Source organism: Cnephaeus nilssonii (assembly GCF_951640355.1).
Source record: "Cnephaeus nilssonii genome assembly, chromosome: 3".
NCBI classification, from domain to species: domain Eukaryota; kingdom Metazoa; phylum Chordata; class Mammalia; order Chiroptera; family Vespertilionidae; genus Cnephaeus; species Cnephaeus nilssonii.
In genome coordinates this window covers 104,144,985-104,163,462 of record NC_137074.1, presented here as the reverse complement: position 1 = coordinate 104,163,462, position 18,478 = coordinate 104,144,985, and the positions used below count along the sequence as shown (strand labels likewise).

Here is an 18,478-nt window from a genome sequence, read left to right as displayed (position 1 = left end):
ATTAAATTAAAATCCTAATTCAGTGGTAATATAATAAAGATGGTGAAGGAGGGGCAAAAGGTTGAATGAATTATACCTCTTTTCACCTTTCTACAAATGCTTCCTTTGATCAAACAAAAAATATGTTTTAAATGTTAATTTTGGTAATAACTTGTCAGCCAATAGCCCAGGGTTAACATAATAGATATTATTAATTCTATGTGTTATATTATGACACTAAAACTTTAGTTTTATGGGTCAGGCACTAATATACAGTTAAATCCATTATGTTGATTTAAGTTCAAACCTCAACTCCATCATATACCGCATAGAATCCTGTGAAAGTTACTTTCTAAGTCTCAGTTTCCCCATCTGTAAAAGAACGGTTAAGAAATGTCGAAGTCTCAAGGATGAAATCAGGAGGCCTGTGGGATTGTCCACAGTGAGGACCTCAGAATAAGTTACAAGCCAGCAAGTCTCACCTCTGCACCTGCCAAGCTCATAGGCACACTGACAACGAGGCTTCTCATAGCCTTTAACAAAGCAATTACCAATCACCCCTGAGTGCTGGCCACTGGGGGATCACCACTGAAGACTCAAGGAGTTGTATGTCTTTTGATTTTGCCCTCACTGTAATGAGATCTCTGAGATTAGAGATCAAATCTGGCACTCAACAGGAAGAAGGAGGAAAGGCAGGCAGTTACACATTATGGTCTCCTTGAGGGACCTGTAAATACACACACACAAACACACACACACACACACACACACACACACACATACACACACACACACACACAGTTTCAAATCAGTTTAGACTTCTGTTCTCAAATGTGGCTGATCATCAGAATCACCCAGGAAATGTCCTAAAATTATGATTCCTGAGCCCCAGCATAGACCTACTGCATCTGAAATCTCAGGCATGAGGCATGGATGTCTATCTTTTGTGTTACTTACTTTTTAAAGCTGCTGAGTTTTAAAAACTAAAAATTAAACTAAAAACTAGCCACTGTGAGCAACCATTGACTAGACCACAGACTGGCAGGCACCAAGGATGAAAAGGAGTCAGACCCCACTGGGAGCTCACACTCTACAGATTAATGTTAATACAATGTAATAAATGCCAAATCCTAAAGGGTCACACAAGTTCAGAAGTTCAGAGACAGCAGACCACTGGGACTGACTCATCAACCTAAGTTCTTTGATGAGGAAATAAGAATGTGAGTGAGGTCCTAGCCGGTTTGGCTCAGTGGATAGAGCGTCAGCCTGCGGACTGAAGGGTCCCAGGTTCGATTCCGGTCAAAGGCATGTACCTTGGTTGCGGGCACATCCCCAGTAGGAGGTGTGCAGGAGGCAGCTGATTGATGTTTCTCTCTCATCGATGTTTCTAACTCTCTATCCCTCTCCCTTCCTCTCTTTGAAGAATCAATAAAATATATATTTTTTTTAAAAAGAATGTGAGTGAGGCATCACTTCCTTATTTAGGGCTTTTCATTGAAGCAGATTTTAGAAACGAAGGTTTGTATTCATCATCAAATCCAGTCTCATTATTTTATAAGTCAAGAAGTAACGCACAACTTTGATAAATTTTTACACAAAAAGCCATTTTTCAAATGCCATTCTATAAAATTGGGGAAAATAACTAGCCATGGATAAGAGGACTTGGAAGGAAGATACAAGAAACAAAGGGTAAGGTTGAATGGGCCCTTCCTTTGTAGATCCTCACACACACACACACACACACACACACCACGGTTGGTAATAAAACTGTTCAGAAATTTTTTCTATGTGAGTTCCTAACTTGGTATTGCTTTCTTGAGTTTGTGATTGGTGTCTCTACATTTTGGAGTACAAAAGCACAAAGGAAAGAACAGTGTCTCATCCAAGGCTACACCCCAGTGCCTAACAAGGAACCTAGCACATAGTAGGCAATTCATAGATGTACTGTGTCAGTGGAGGTGCCCAGAACCCACGCCATTTCTCCTGCACCCTCAGGCTGAGTAAGGTAGTGTTCCTGGCCCTGAAATAAGCTGTAAGAGGATTTCCATACTGAGCCAAAAAAGTAGCAAGTGGGCATCTAAGCTACAAATTGAATGAGGGGCTGACATGAGCTTATAGATCCATGACAGGCTCATGAGTATAGAAGTTTAAACTGTGTTTCCTACAACTGCATGTGGTTCCCGACTCTGAGCACAGGGCACTGGGCGTTAACCTGGGCCGTTTGTGGAACTCTCCCTCTGCTTCAGTCCTACTGAGTCCATGAGCGCAAGGCCAAAGGCCCACCTGGTAGGTGTCTGCCCAGGAATGGGACAGCTCTGCTCTTAACAGCTGAAGGAAGACACTAGGACTCTGGAGATCTCCAGAGGGGGACCAAAAAGCCCAAACAAACCTGAACACCAATGGTTAGGTGGACCATCCCAACAAAATGGGATCATCCCAATTATGGCACCATACTTCTTTAATGGCCTACTAGTAGCTTCAAAGCTGTGACAATTGTGGAAGATCAGCTGTGCAGGGGCCTACCCTATGGAGCAGGATTTATTTTAATGGGGCTCTTGTGCCTGCTGAGTCTGCCCCTTGAGTGTGTTGCTTGGGGTGGTGCTTTGACAAGGTCTGAAGCTGTCCACTGGGTGCACTGGCTCTGGGGCCTTTCAGGAGCTGGAGGCCAAGGTCAGCTGCTGCCTGTTTTCTTCTTGGGGACACCTGGTATGAGCTACAAAGTGATCTGCAGATGACTATGACTGGTGCTGGGCTTGTAGGTGCCCAGGAGAGGCCAAGCCATGAACCAAGGCCAGCTGCTTCTAGTGCCAGGGACATGCCGAGGCTAGATACTGCTTGTTTAAGAAACTTTAAGAAAGTCTGAAGCATGAGTCAAGACAGGCCATTTGTATGGAAACAGCCTGGGTGGGCCCACAAGCTAGGTGGAGTGAGGTCTCAGGGAATCACCAGGGTGAGGCTAACAGTGAGCCAGGTTGATGGAGACTCAGATATGGCACCTGCCTGCTAGCTCTGCCATCACTTCTGTCAGAGAGAAAGCTGCCTCTCCAGCTCTAGCCCCAATGCCAGAAAAATCAGTTCCTCTCTGTGTGTCCCTGGTGCCTCTCAAGCTGCTGTCTAGTGCTGAAGCTCAGAGGGAGTGAGTCCAAGTAAGTTCCTTTGAGGGCCCTATAAGAAGAACTGGCTGGGACTCCAGCAGCCTCCATCCCACTCAGGCTCAATCTCCAATGGTTGTTACAGCTAGAAGTTATGGGGAACCGCTCTTTCTGGCACTGGATCTGTGGTCTGGGTGACCTGGTATGGGGATGGGACCCTTCACTCTAAGCAGCCAAGATATTCCTCCCAATTTTTAAATGTCACATGTAGAGGTGGGACCACCCGCCCTGTGTCTCTGCCCCTCCTACCAGTCTCGATATATCCTTAGTTGTAGGACTTCTGTTCAGCTAGTTTTAGGTGTTTCTGAATGATGACTCTTTTGTAGTTTAGTTGTAATTTTGATGTGGCTGTGAGAGGATGGGAGTATTGCATTTACCTATGCTGCCATCTTGACCAACCCCCTAATTTTTTTTTTTAAGATTAAGTTTTATTACAAACATGCAGTTTCAAAAAATATGTAGTCAAATTTGATTTGTATAAACTCTAACTTATTTTTGTTTTCTCCTCAGTTTATACTTTTCACAAAATATTAGAGAAGATATGTAGAATATGTAAATAATATTCAAAATTTGCATGAAAATATATTTTCTATTCTAATAATAATATACAATGAATTCTGTTTTTCCCCAGTTTTATTTAGATATTGACATATAACATTAGAGTGTACAACATAGTGATTTTATATATGCATATATTGCAAAATGATTGCCACATCAAGATAGTTAACACATGCATCATTCAAATAGTTGTAATTTTATTTTTGTGGTGAGAAATTTGGTCTAACTCTTAAAACTTTCTCCAACTGGCTTATTTCACTTAGCATAATGCTCTCCAGGTCCATCCATGCAGTTTCAAATGGTAAGAATTCCTTCTTTTTTCCAGCAGCATAGTGTTCCGTCGCATAGATGTACCACAGTTTTTTAATTCACTCATCTGCTGATGGGCTTAATAGTGAAATTGAATGCTTTTTATAATACTACTAGTGACCTGGTGCACGGATTCGTGCACATTGAAAGGAAATTAATTAGAAGGTGGCCAATGGGACGGGACTGGATGAGGCAGGCCAGACACACCTTGAAGCCAACCTTCGGTGGTCCCTCCATGGCTGCCACAACTGGGGCGGTGCCGGAGCTAGAAGGGCATCTGGGGAGTGAATGGGGTCCTTCCAGCAAGTGGAATCCCTCGGGTGGGTCTGCAGGAATTGGGCCAAAACTGGCTCTCCAACATCCCCGAAGGGGTCCCGGAGTGCGAAAGTTGCTGTCACTGGGCAGCTCCTGCATTGAACATCTGCCCCCCGGTGGTCAGTGCACATCATACCTACTGGCTGGTCAGATAGTCACTTAGCCTTTTATATATATACTAGAGGCCCGGTGCACAAAATTCGTGCATTGGGGGGGGGGAGGGGTAAGGTGGTGTATGTCCCTCAGCCCAGCCTGCACCCTCTCCAATCTGGGACCCCTCGAGGGATGTCTGACTGCCCATTTAAGCCCGATCTCACCGGGCAGGCAGACATCCCTCTCACAATCCAGGACTGCTGGCTTCCAACCGCTCGCCTGCCTGCCTGCCTGCCTGATTGCCCCTAACCACTTCTGCCTGCTGGCCCAATCACCCCTAATTGCCCTCCCTTGCCAGCATGGTCGCCCCTAACTGCCCTCCCCTGCCGGCCTGGTTGCCCCAACTGCCCTCCCTTGCAGGGCTTGTTCCTTCCAACTGCCCTCCCCTGTAGGCCTGGTCCCCCCCAACTGCCCTCTCCTGCTGGCCTGATTGCCCACCCACAGCTGCCCTCCCCTGCCGGCCATCTTGTGGTGGCCATCTTGTGTCCACATGGGGGCGGCCATCTTGTGTGTTGGAGTGACGGTCAATTTGCATATTACCTCTCTATTATATAGGATAGATTTGATCTCTGATTGAAATCTTAGTGATATGTTGTGTTTAAATCAGAGTCAACTTATTATCATTTCTAATACAGAACAAAAGAATTTTATAGAAAGGCAGATTATTTTTTCTCCTTGAGGTCCAATCAGTGGTCCTTTCCCATGAATTGTTCTAAATCCTGGACTTATTTTGTTCTTCCTTCTCCTCTTCATCCGCTTCCACCTCTGTCACCTCTTCCCTCTTCTTACTTTTGTCCCATCTCACCTTTTTGGATGAATATACCCCATGGATTACAATATGTGCTAGATAGCAGTCTCTTCCTGCATTCACAGGTGTGTGCCAAGACAGTTACCCAGGGTTTGTTGACATGGTTTGTGTGTACTTCATGTGTGTTTTGCCTGAGACCAACACAAAGTCCTCAGTCATCTCCTGTCACCACCTGGGACTTACTAGTAACTTGAGATGGAGAATGTTCACCATAAGCTTTCCAAAGTATATGATAACTTTCAGCAGCACTTTTCTTCAAAATAAAGTAATGAGTTAAAACTTCCCACAAATGCTCGTTTTTTTTTTGGTATGAAATTCAACATTTTTAAGTGTAAACATATCTATCATGTTAACACCTTCAGAAAATTTGACATATGAAGTTTTGAAGCTTGTTGTCAATACAACAAAATAGCATACATATCAAATCGCATATACATCAACATATGTGTAACTCCATCTATTGAAAAAAAGTCCACAATAATAACCAGTACTCCTGGTAACTGGTCTGGGGGGTAAATCCCTTCCATTGAGGTGCCAACAGTAATCAAGGCTCAACTACAACAGGAAGGTGTACCCAGCCCACATGAGGGTGGCATACACGTGGAGTGCCCTGATTGGGTGAACGGGGAGGCTGTGCCCTGGACCATACAGTACACATACTACATTAGGCCACTCTACCAAGCTCGGGAGATGTAGCAGGTCTACCTAATACATAGAAACAAATACTGGGAGGCTGCCAAAATGAGGAGACAAAGAACTATGTCCCTAATGAAAAAACAGAACAAAACTCTAGAACAAATACTAAACAAAATGGAGACAAGCAAACAATTAGATGCAGAGTTCAAAACATTGGTTATTAGGATGCTCAATTAACTTAAAGGAAGAATAGATAAACTAGATAGAACTTCAATAGCATAAAAAGGATATGGAAACCATAAAAAAGAACCAGTCAGAAATTACACTAACTGAAATGAAGAAAAATTTACAGGGAATCAACAGTAAAGTACATGAAGCCAAGAATCAAATCAGTGATTTGGAATATAAGGAAGCAAAAAAAAACCAATCAGAAGAGCAAAAATACTTTTTAAAAGAATCCAAAAATGAGGCGAGTGTAAGGAGCCTCTGGGACAACTTCAAGCATACCAACATTCACATCATGAGGGTGCTGGAAGGAGAAGAGAGCAGGGAATTGAAAACCTATGTGAAAAAATAATCATGGAGAGCTTCCCTAACCTGGTGAAGAAAACAGACACACATGTCAAGGAAGTACAGAAAGTCCCAAAGAAGCACACACCAAAAACATCATAATTAAAATGTCAAGGTCTAAAGACCAAGAGAGAATCTTAAAAGCAGAAAGAAAAAAGCAGTTAGTTACCTACAAGGAAGCTCCCATAAGACTATCAGCTGATTTTTCAACAGAAACTTTACAGGCTAGAAGGGAGATGCAAGAAATAAAGTGATGAAAGCAAAGACCTACAACTAAGATTACTCTACCAGCAAAGCTTTCATTTAGAATCAAAGGTCGGATAAAGACTTTCCAAGACAAGGAAAAGCTAAAGGAGTTCATCACCACCAAACCAGTATTACATGAATTAAAGAATATTCAAGAAGGGGTGGGGAAGGGGGGAAAGGGCAAAGATATGGCAATAAATACATATTTATCAATAATTAAAGCTAAAGAACAAAATAAATAAACAAGCAGAACAAAAACAGACTCATAGATACAGAGAACATTTTGACAGTTACCATATGGGAGGAGGAATGGATGGGTGAAATGGTGAAGGGATTAAGAAGTACAAATTGGGTCCTAGCTGGTTTGGCTCAGTGGATAGAGCGTCAGCCTGCAGACTGAAGGGTCCCAGGTTCAATTCTGGCCAAGGGCACATGCCCGGGTTGTGGGCTCGATCCCCAGTAGGGGGCGTGCAGGAGGCAGCCGATCAATGATTCTCTCTCATCATTGATGTTTCTATCTCTCTATTCCTCTCCCTTCCTCTCCCAAATATATAAAAAGTACAAATTGGTAGTTACAGAATAGTCAAGGGGATGTCAAAGTACAGTATAGGAAATATAGTCAATTATCCTATACTAGAAGCCCGGTGCACGAAATTCGTGCACGGCGGGGGGTTGTCCCTCAGCCCAGCCTGTACCCTCTCCAATCTGGGACTCCTGGAGGGATGTCCGACTGCCCGTTTAGGCCCGATCCTGGTGTGGGATCGGGCCTAAACGGGCAGTCGGACATCCCTCTCACAATCCAGGACTGCTGGCTCCCAACTGCTTGCCTGCCTGCCTTCCTGATTGCCCCTAACTGCTTCTGCCTGCCAGCCTGATCACCCCCTAACCACTCCACTGCCAGCCTGGTTGATGCTTAACTGCTCCCCTGCCAGCCTGTTTGCCCCCAACTTCCCTCCTCTGCCAGCCTGGTCACCCCTAACTGCCCTCTCCTGCAGGGTTGATCACCTCCAACTGCCCTCCCTTGCAAGCCTGGTCCCTCACAACTGCCCTCCCTTGCAAGCCAGGTGCCTCCCAACTGCCCTCTCCTGCTGGCCATCTTGTGGTGGCCATCTTGTGTCCACATGGGGGCAGGATCTTTGACCACATGGGGGCAGCTATATTGTGTGTTGCAGTGATGATCAATCTGCATATTACTCTTTTATTAGATAGGATAGAGGCCTGGTGCACGGGTGGGGGCCAGCTGGTTTGCCCTGAAGGGTGTCACAGATAAGGGTGGGGGTTCCCTTGGGGTGTGGGGCGGCCTGAGTGAGGGGCCTGTGGTGGTTTGCAGGCCGGCCACGCCCCCTGGCAACCCAAGCAGAGGCCCTGGTATCTGTAATTTATTTTCCTTCTACAATTGAAACTTTGTAGCCTGGAGCGGAGCCAAGCCTGGGGCTCCGGCAGCCATTTCTGTGGCAGTTAATTCACCTTCTACAATTGAAACTTTGTAGCCTGGGGCGGCAGCCATTTCTGGGGCAGTTAATTCACCTTCTACAATTGAAACTTTGTAGCCTTAAGCGGGTGAGCCCTGCCAGGGTGTGTGGAAAGCTTTGCTTCCCCTGTTGCCGCTGGCAACCCTGGCCTGCTCTTTCAAGCTCCATTCTGCCGCCATTTGTTTGAATTTGTTTACCTTCTATAATTGAAACTTTGTAGCTTGAGTAGAGGCTTAAGCCTGCAACGGCTATGGAAAGCTTGGCTTGCTCTGTTACCTGGGAAACCTTGCTCTCTGTGGCTGTAGCCATCTTGGATTGGGGTTAATTTGCATACTTGCCCTGATTGGCTGATGGGAGTGGCTTATGTAGCAGAGTGATGGTTAATTTGCATATTACCGTTTTATTAGAAAGGATAATAAAGAGGTAATATGCAAATTGACCCTCATGCCCTTACACAAGATGTCCGCCCCCATGTGGTCAAAGATGGCCGCTACAAGATGGCCGGCAGGGGAGGGTAGTTGTGGGCGATCAGGTCAGCAGGGGTGGGCAGTTGGGGGGGACCAGGCCTGCAGGGGAGGGCAGTTGGGGGCAACCAGGCCTGCAGGGGAGGGCAGTTAAGGGCGACCGGGCCGGCAGGGGAGGGCAGTTGGGGGTTACTGGGCCAGCAGGGGAGGGCAGTTGGGGGCTATCAGGCCAGCAGGGGAGCAGTTAGGCATCGATCAGGCTGGCAGGGGAGTGGTTAGGGGGTAATCAGGCTGGCAGGCAGGCGAGCAGTTGGGAGCCAGTAGTCCCGGATTGTGAGAGGGATGTCTGACTGCCAGTTTAGGCCCAATCTCTGTGGGATTGGGCCTAAACTGGCAGTTAGACATCCCCCAAGGGGTCCCAGATTGGAGAGGGTACAGGCTGGGCTGAGGGATACACCCCCCCCCCCCACCCGTGCACAAATTTCATGCACCGGGCCTCTAGTTTTCTAAAAACTATGTATAGTGTCAGATGGGTACGAGTTTTTTCAATAAGTTTTATAATGTCTAATCACTGGGTTGTACACCTGAAACTAATATAATATTTTATCAACTATAATTAAAAAATTTAAAAATGATGTTAAAAAGTTAGGCATTATCCAGCTCTAGGTTGGCAATGGTGAAACAGGCTTTTGTATACATTGTTGTTGGAAGTAGAAATGGGTAGGTCCTTTTTTGAAAAATATTTGGCAGAACTTATCAATATTTAAAATCACATATCTTTTGTTGATGTAGTAATTTCTTTCCTAGAAAGTTACTTATCCTCCAGCCATATTCACACAAGAATATGCCATTTTCTAAAGCACTATTTGTAGCTACCACCTGGCTATCATTAAGGGACATCCATACAAAAAAATATTATGTTAAAAATAATGAAGTATACAACTGGCATGGAAAGATGACCAGAAGGTATGGGATATATCTATTGCTTATTGTGTGACCTTATAAAAGTTACATAACCTCTCTAATACTCAATTTCTTCATCTATAAATTGAGGATAATATCATTGAAATAGTGATAGGGAAAATGAGACATTTTTGGGGGGCTAGCAATCTGAATTTAGTCACTGCCCCTTTAATTATCTGGTCCTGTAAGACCTGTTTACCCAAAATACTACTCCCATTTTAGAGGTCATAAACCATCCCCAGATGGAGTTATCAGTGCTGGCATCAGGCCAGGCCTTTAGTTGTGGTCTCAAGGCCCCAACACCTAGGGCTTTTTGCAAAGCCCGCGAAAGGTCTGGAAGTATATTCCATATTTGGGAGACAAAGAGACCGAGAGACTATAAAAAGGGAAAGCCTCCTTCATGTTGGGACTCAGGATTTGAAACAGTCTCCCCTGAGTCCTGTACCGGTACATGTGAAATGTCTGGAACCAAGTGGGTTTTTCCTGTGCCTCCGGTACTCCTGTGTATTTTTTCGGTCACCTGGTAAATTCTGTAATAATAGTAAGGTTGCTGTGCATGTTAAATTAGATTATAGCTATTGTTTTGCATAGCTTCTGGCACATAGTATATGCTCAATAGGTATTAGTAATATCATTGTTATTAAGAGAAAAAAATAAAAGCTTCTAAACAGCAAGTATAAATCCCATTTGTTAAAAAAAATCTCACGTATAGATAAAGCATCTAATGTTCTTTTTTATTTTAATGTGAGATTTGGGGGATGCAGAACTTTCAGTTTTAGATTATACATGTTGTGATTTATAACATTTTCAACAATGAGCACGTTACCTTACAAATGATGATGAAATATGGTTTTTAAAACAATGCATGAGACAGACCCTGGAATGTGGGTAAGGTTTCCACTAGAACAGTGATGGTGAACCTATGACACGTGTGTCAGCACTGACACGTGTAGCCATTTCTGATGACACGCGGCCGCATGCCGAGGATGAAACATTTGCTGCTCCTGAGGATGAAACATTTGCAACTAGAGTCTTGGAGTTAGTTTTTTCCTCAAAGTGACACACTACCCGAGTTATGCTCAGTTTTTTGGCAAAGTTTGACACACCAAGCTCAAAAGGTTGCCCATCACTGCACTAGAATCTCTTCTCTCTGCTGTTTAGCTGAATGTTTCTGCTTAAACACTCTCTGCCACAAGTGCGCTCCCCCAGTGCTCCTGTGCAGTGACAAAACGATCCCGGCAGTGAGTCAAGGGACTCAACAGGCAGAGAAAACACCGTCCCCGTGCACAGAGTGAATGACAACAAGGAGGTATACCATACTCCTTGGTATACAATAGAAGAAAAACTGAATTCCTATACTTCTGATGTCTGTCAAATCTGTGAGGGTGCTGGAAGGACAGAAGTTGTTTTTGTTGTTGTTTTAACATATTTTATTGATTTTTTACAGAGAGGAAGAAAGAGGGATAGACAGTTAGAAACATCGATGAGAGAGAAACATCAGCTGCTTCCTGCACACCTCCTACTGGGGATGTGCCCGCAACCAAAGTACATGCCCTTGACCGGAATCGAACCTGGGACCTTTCAGTCCGCAGGCCGATGCTCCATCCACTGAGCCAAACCGGTTAGGGCACAGTAGAAGTTTTAAAGTATACACACATACATATGCAGTCTTTAAAAATCCCAGAGGGTCACTTCAAATAAAGGATATTTAGAATATTGAAAAACAAGCATTTGAGCCAAAAAAATATTTGCCTACAAAATTTTCTTTCTTTCATTCTCTGCCAGGAGGGTTGCATAAGCCTCTCTTTAGTACATTACCACCCAAAGCCCTCAGTAAAAGGAACACACACAAATAATAAAAAGACAAAGGCTCCATGTGGAAACTCAATTGTATTTATTTTTCTTTTACAGAATCAGAGAAGTAAAAACCAGTACCAAAGTCCAGGTAAAATGGTTTGATCTGCCTGATTTGGCTGCATACTCTCTGTACACATAGCATTCTAAATTAAAAATAAACACATTATAAAAAGTAGAAGTAAATTTTGTAAAAAGTTAAAGTACTAGCACAGAAATGATGTAGTGTGTTAGGGAAATGGTCTCTGTCAATGGTCCATTTTCCCAATTAAACTAATCTACAATTTCTTTTTTTTTTTTCACAGAAGTTGTACTTTCAGAAGTTACTTCCTAATTATATCATGAGACAACAACTCGTAATTAGCAACACTCCTATCACTCAGATCTCCTTCTTCTACTGAGAGCTTCTCTCCCACACTGGGAATAGCCCCTCGGCATACTGTCTTTTTTTCCCGTTTTACGTGCTCTGGTACACTGTGTAATCAGTGAAAGAGATGGCATTTCACATCCTAAATACTAAGGTGAAACACTAAGAATTACTTAGATTGAATAGAGTTGCAAATAGGTTTTAACAATGTATTTACTTCAAGAAAATGTGTTTAATGGGGCGGGGGGGGGGGGGGTACCTAGAAAGAAAGATATATGAAATTATTTTCCTATTTCAATTTTAATATGCCTTTTCTATGGCAAAACTACTGAATGAAATGTTGAAGTTGATTGATGTAGAACTAAAAAGACTAGATATTCTGGCGGTTGTTTTCTAATAAGAAAAACAGTATAAATAGCACCTTATCATGATCCTGCAGGATTTTTAACACTCACAATAATAGGAAGTAGCCTTTAAAAAGCTGTTCTTACATAGATTTCTAGCTTTAGTGTTCTTTAAAAAAGGCCATATTTTATGGCCTTAATAACAAACACAAAAAATTATATCTGGTTTTATCTACTAGTAAGCACATAGTCGAGTCCATGTTTAATTCTGAAAAAATATTTGTTATGTTCATTAACAAATGTTTTAACTAATTTCACTTAAAAAATTCTAGTGTTTTCTAATGCCACAAGCTTATTAGGAAATTATTTCTAAAAATTGATAATACAAATCATTGATGTTTTAACTACTGTAGGAAAAAAAGAGGGGTATCTGTTTCTTTTACATTTAATAACCTGAAAATGAATCTATAAAAATATTTTTTAAAAATACAGTAACACTGCTCAGTTTTGTTAGGTCCCTTGTTTGTTTTTTTCTTAGAATGTACAACTCTTTTTGCAATTATTGCTAACACAAGAGAAAAAGGAATAGTGCTTCCTACAATTTAGTAGCAACATAAACATCACCCCCATCTCTCTTGGAGCACTTGGAGGGAGAAGAAATAAAAGGAACTTAAACCTCGGGTCCTTCAGGAAAAAGAAATCACTGTGTGTGTAGGAAGCACAGCAGGCTCAGGCCCTGTCCACCTGCTGCTCGGCATCAGCACGGGCAGGCTCCATCCCTGCCCCTCCCCCGCCACATAAAGTGCACTAAAGCCTTCTTTTCTTCTACAACAGTCTTTTGGTGTAAAGGTTGTAGTTGAAAATGGTTGTTTTGTTTTGGGAGTGCACTGCTCATACCTTCTGCCTGTCTTGCTTTTGGGGTACTCTAATTTGTCTTTTCATTTCACAACTGGTATCCTTTCCACTATATCCCATAACTTGACTACTTCACCTCTGACCTTTTCACGTGCCTTCTTTCCAACAAGATGACAGGTACTCTGCCCATCTACATTCTGATAGATTGAAAGGATCTCAGTTACGATCCCAAATGAATAAGTCCCCTTGGGAATTGAAAGGTTCCTCCCAGAGACCTCAATTATTGTCTTTTTAAAAAGATATTAAATTCATATACGTATTATAAATAACGTCAGTTGAAAACACTAAACAGTTGAGGACTTCATTGGCAGACAGAGTGCATGCCGGGTGAACCTGATGCACTCTCTCAGTCCTTAAAAGCTAATAAAAAAACATTTTTTGGTTACATAAGAGGTATTGAGTACATATTTCATGCCTTTTTATACCAACTGTAGCAAAAGGATTAGGAGAATATACTTAGGAATCACTTTTACTGAATTCAGAAACATATGCCTCCACCACACACCATCTAGAGGGCATATTTTTAAATGTCAGTCAGAGAGCTGCTTCATCCTTCAAACAGTTTCATAGATAAGACTATTTTAAAACTTGAAATCTTAAAAGCAAAACTGACAAGGCTTCAGAATTTAAAAAGCAACAGCTTGCTGTGTGTGCCACTGGACTGAAAGCTATGTATCCTGATGTTTTCAGAACAATCTCAAAAGACAAAAAAATACAGTTGCCACTGATTCATCAAAAATATTTGCCTGCCTTTTGTCATCAGCTACAAAATATAGTGCTTCATAAAATAAACATCAATTTCTAAGCAGCAATTTTTAAAAAATATAACTTGTAATTTTAAATGTTTTGTTTAACAAATGCTCATAATTAGTAGCAAACTGGTATCATTCATAAGACCCGCAGTGTAGGGACTATGGCATGCTGCCGCCGCTCTCCGCTGGAAGGACTAGCTATGCACATGCTATGCCCAAAATGATGGAGCATAAACTACAAGAGGACCATGTGTGCCTTTGTAAATACAGAGCAATAAGAATCATCAGAACCAGCATGGATTCAGCACTGCATGGCATTCCATACAGCAAAATTTTACTATCCATATGATGATTTTTAAAGTTCAGGTAAATATTTAAAGCATTTGGTACTATTGTCATCAACAGTTTTAAAACCGTAAATCAGGTCTGATTTTGGGTACATTTCCTGGACCGAGCCACCTGTCAGAAATCACTGCCTGTGGTCATCTTTTTATGGTTTATAATCAATTGATGTAAAAATTTCAACTAACACCCATAAAGCTTAGTCATGGGGCTACAGAGAGAAAAACAGGAACGCAATTCTGCATAACCCACCACAGGAATGCAGGCTTGCAGAAAACAAAAATAGAATATTTATTTATGTTTAACTTAGTTTACTGTCAATCAAATCCAGGCAATGATTAAACTGGCCATATGGAAAGGAGGGAGCATGAGCCATGGGGGCAGAAAGCGGTTCACCTGCAGACTTGCTCTGCTCCTTCGCTTTTCCCAGGAGGCCCAGGAAATGCCGGGTCATGGCTGCACACAGGTCACCACGTGCTGACTACAGCCAGGTCAGAAAGGGCTCGCTCTTGTTCAGAGCAGACTCCACGTCATTGAAGAGGGGGATCAGATCTTCAGATTCCAGAGTCCCGAGGTCCACGTTGGTTCCTGGGAGACAGTCCAGAAAATCGGGGAAACGGGTCTGCTGAGGATTGATGTTCATGGGTGTCTGCCCTGCATTTTCCCCTGCAACAGAATGAGAAGAAACCATTTTCACTCCTTTTTCAGGTTCTTGAAAGAGGGTCAATTCAAATGTTAACATAACTCTCGTCTTCACCTGTGCTATGCCTACACGGAAACAGATTACGTTGCTATGGGTATAAAATATTTCGTCTCTGGGCAAAATTTCAGCTACCACACTGACTCTGAGCTGGTGATGCTCGTTCCTAGGACATGCAGAGGTGCCAGGGGAACCTGCAACTGTCCTGGGTCGACGTGGTCCAGAGGAACAAGTCCTGGGAGACAGGGAGGCACAGGTGAAGGCCCTGGGGGTCTGACCTATGACCTGTGTCTTCCCGAGACAGCAGCATGAAGAGCTGTTTTGTGAAAGAGTGGAGAGGCCCTGCCTGTAAGAAATGCCTTATCACAGGGCTATAATCTCAGGATTTAATTGCACGCTTATATGTACCCATATCCTCCCGCTTATGTTCAAAGATAACAGTGAGGAGTTTCTTTTAATGGTGTTATTAAAAGGCTGTCTTCATTGATGGCACTAGGGATCAATGTCAAAGCATTTTATAAAGTGGGTTCTGCAGACCATGCCCCTCCCTCCACTCCACGCCCCACACCATCTGCCTTTCTCACAATGCAGGAGAGTCACAATGCCTGTGAGCTCAGGAAGGTTCTGAGATGTCTTGCAGTAAAGAAGTCTGCTTTATTTTGTTTCAGCCACTGTTACCTAAGCGCACGTAATTGCCTAATCCAATTTTGGCAGAACTTATATCCTGATAGAACTAGAGTTTACAGAGACATAACTCTCATCTTCACCTGTGCTATGCCTACACGGAAACAGATTACGTTGAGAAAATGCTGTTCTAGAATAAAATGAAGTGTCCGGGGCGTGGCATGAGGAATCCATGTTCTTTATGAATAACTAGAGGCCTAGTGCATGAAATTCGTGCACTTGGGTTGGGGGGTTGTCCCTCAGCCTGGCCTGTGCCCTTTCCCAATCTGGGAGCTCTCGGGGGGATGTCCGACTGCAGGGGAGATGGGAGAGGCTCCCGCCACCATCGCTGCACTCCCCCTGTGGGAGCACACTGACCAACCGGAAGCAGCTCCTGCATTGAGCGTCTGCCTCCTAGTGGTTAGTGTGCATCATAGTGACCAGTCGTTCTGCCATTCAGTCGATTTGCATATTCGCCTTTTATTATATAGGATAGTGTAAGAGAAAATGTACTGACCTTATGTCCATAGACTGACCTTTTAACCGCGTGGCCTTATACATACATAACGTGTTGTATATGAGATGTCTGGCCCTGTTTACTCATATGAAGTTGGTATTATAGCACCATCTTCACAAAATGGAGTAAAGCACCCACGGCTCTGGGTACCATTCACACAAACTCATATACATACAAAAATACAATAAATACAAAAATACAATAAATGTTTGTCGATTGTGCTTAAAGAAAAAAAACACCTTAGAATTCAATCACTGTTGACTACAGAATATTAGAACAACTAGTTAATGTAAACAGCCCCAAACAATTTTCTGAAGGAATACAATATACCTCAAAATTGAGGAACATTGATAACTAAAGCCAGCTCCCACCACAGCATCTTTTTTACGAAACTCATTACATTAGCTTTTGTGCCATAAAGTGCAATAGTCATTGCACAGAAATTCACTATTCTGACTAAAACTGAAGGAAATTCATTTTAAGCATATGAATTAAACTAGAGGCCTGGTGCACGGAATTCGTGCACGGGTAGGGCCCCTAGGCCTGGCTGGTGATCAGGGCCGATCTGTGAGGCAACTGGTGGGTGATCGGGGGGCCACCGCTGGCACCACCTTGGCCAGCCTGGTGCCACCCGCTCGCCGGCCCCACCCCCTGCCACCGCCATCGGTCGCCTCCCTCTGCCGGGTAACCGGCAGGGAGACTGGTGGGGCCCCCGCTGGCACCCACCTTGGCTGGCCTGGGGCCTGCAGGCTGGGGGAAGCTCCTGCATTGAGTGTCTGCCCCCTAGTGGTCAGTGCACATCATAGAGACTGGTTGTTCCACCATTTGGTTGATTTGCAGCTAGGCGGGTCCGGCCTCGCCTCCCCAGGGTGGCGATGTTCCCAGGGACCCCCGGGAGCAGCTAGTCGGGTCCGGCCTCACCTCTCCGGGGCGGCGATGTTCCCAAAGCCCCATGGGAGCGGCTAGGTGGGTCAGGCCTCGCCTCTGCCTCCCCAGGGAGGCAATGTTCCCAAAGCCCCATGGGAGCGGCTAGGCGGGTGGCGGGTCCGGCCTCGCCTCCCTGGGGCGGAGATCTTCCCAGGGACCCCCAGGAGCAGCTAGGCTGGTCTGGCCTTGCCTCCCGGGGGTGGCGATGTTCCCAGGGACCCACGGGGAGGCTAGGCAGGCCAATGCCCCTCCTGGGGCCTGCAATGAACCCGGACCCCTCCTGTGACGTCTGGCGCTGCCCACCCCACCGCCTCCCTGGCCAATGGACTGGTACCTTGTGGGTGGTGTCTGGCACTGCCCACAGGGCCTCCTCCGCCCCCGATGAACCCGTACCCCCAGAAGCAGGCCATGGTGCTGCCCGCCCTGCCTTCGTATGCAAATTAACCCACCAAAGATGGGTTAATTTCCATACTCACTCTGATGGGCTGTGGGCATAGCGAAGGTACGGTCAATTTACATATTTGTCTATTATTAGGTAAGATGTTTTCCAGGGAGAAAAATTATATTCTTCCTAGTAATGAGGGAAACATAATTCAGCTTTATTTGGGTGATAGCAAAGCTTCATGTCTTTTCTATAACTCATAAAATATCAATGCTTCTTGGCACTATTTTATAGGATTTTCATTGCAAAATACAATGAAAAATTAAATCAAGTTCAACCACATATTGAAAAACATCAAAATAGAAAAGAAAATCCAAAATAACTTTTTCTGCCACTAGAGCATAACAGATTGGAAGTGTGGTCCAAAAAGGTTACCTGCCTTGAAGAACGATCTAAGGTGCTAATCTCTTTTTTTCTTCATCGCCAGTTAGAATCATTTATCCCTATTGATTTCCCATTTTAACTTTCTAATAACTCGAGAATACATTGTTTTAGCCAACTAAAAGCTCTCTGTTTTAAATAATTCCTCTTATCCTTTCTCCTCAGACATGAAAGGCATGAGGAAACTAGTTAAGGTTCTTTGTTGAGGTTAACAATTTTAAATTATCTCTTTTTGGAGCAACTTTGCAATCTCATTGTAATCTTTTTGGTTTTTGTAGTTTTATCCCACTTAAAAAGTAGGAGAGACAAAAAGCAGGCAGTTCTTAAAAGGGTATGATTATTTCAAAATATTCTGGAAGGATAAGTTACTTCCCAGGCTTTGCTCTATATGCTCAGCTGTGGTTTTGTGTGCCTTTCACAAGGAGACTACTCAGCTGGCTCACTCCCATTCCGCCTGTGGTCAGTGGATATAACTGACCTTTCTAGCTACCGTCGAGCTCCACACACCCTCAGCCTCCCCTTATCTTGTTATGGGTAATTATATTCCTCCCCTGAGAGGGCTTACCCCCATTTCTTATAAAGCCTTCAGAGAAGTGACTCGCAAGTCAGTGGGCTGATAGTCACCTAACCAGGGTACCCTGGAGCCCTA

At 43.8% G+C, this 18,478-nt stretch overlaps 1 protein-coding gene across 2 annotated transcripts in view; it reads right to left on the bottom strand.

Annotated features, from left to right (window-relative positions):
• The window catches only part of WWTR1 (WW domain containing transcription regulator 1), a 204,243-nt gene that overhangs the window by 30,227 nt on the left and 155,538 nt on the right, over positions 1–18,478 (bottom strand). The window contains exon 7 of one of the 2 annotated variants that reach the window (XM_079764157.1): positions 11,497–14,865. The exons of the other annotated variant lie outside the window; for it this stretch is intronic. Coding sequence (XP_079620283.1) covers positions 14,681–14,865 — 185 coding nt within the window. The 3' untranslated portion in view covers positions 11,497–14,680. Of the gene's footprint in view, positions 1–11,496; positions 14,866–18,478 lie in introns of those variants that run through there. 2 annotated transcript variants of the gene reach the window in all.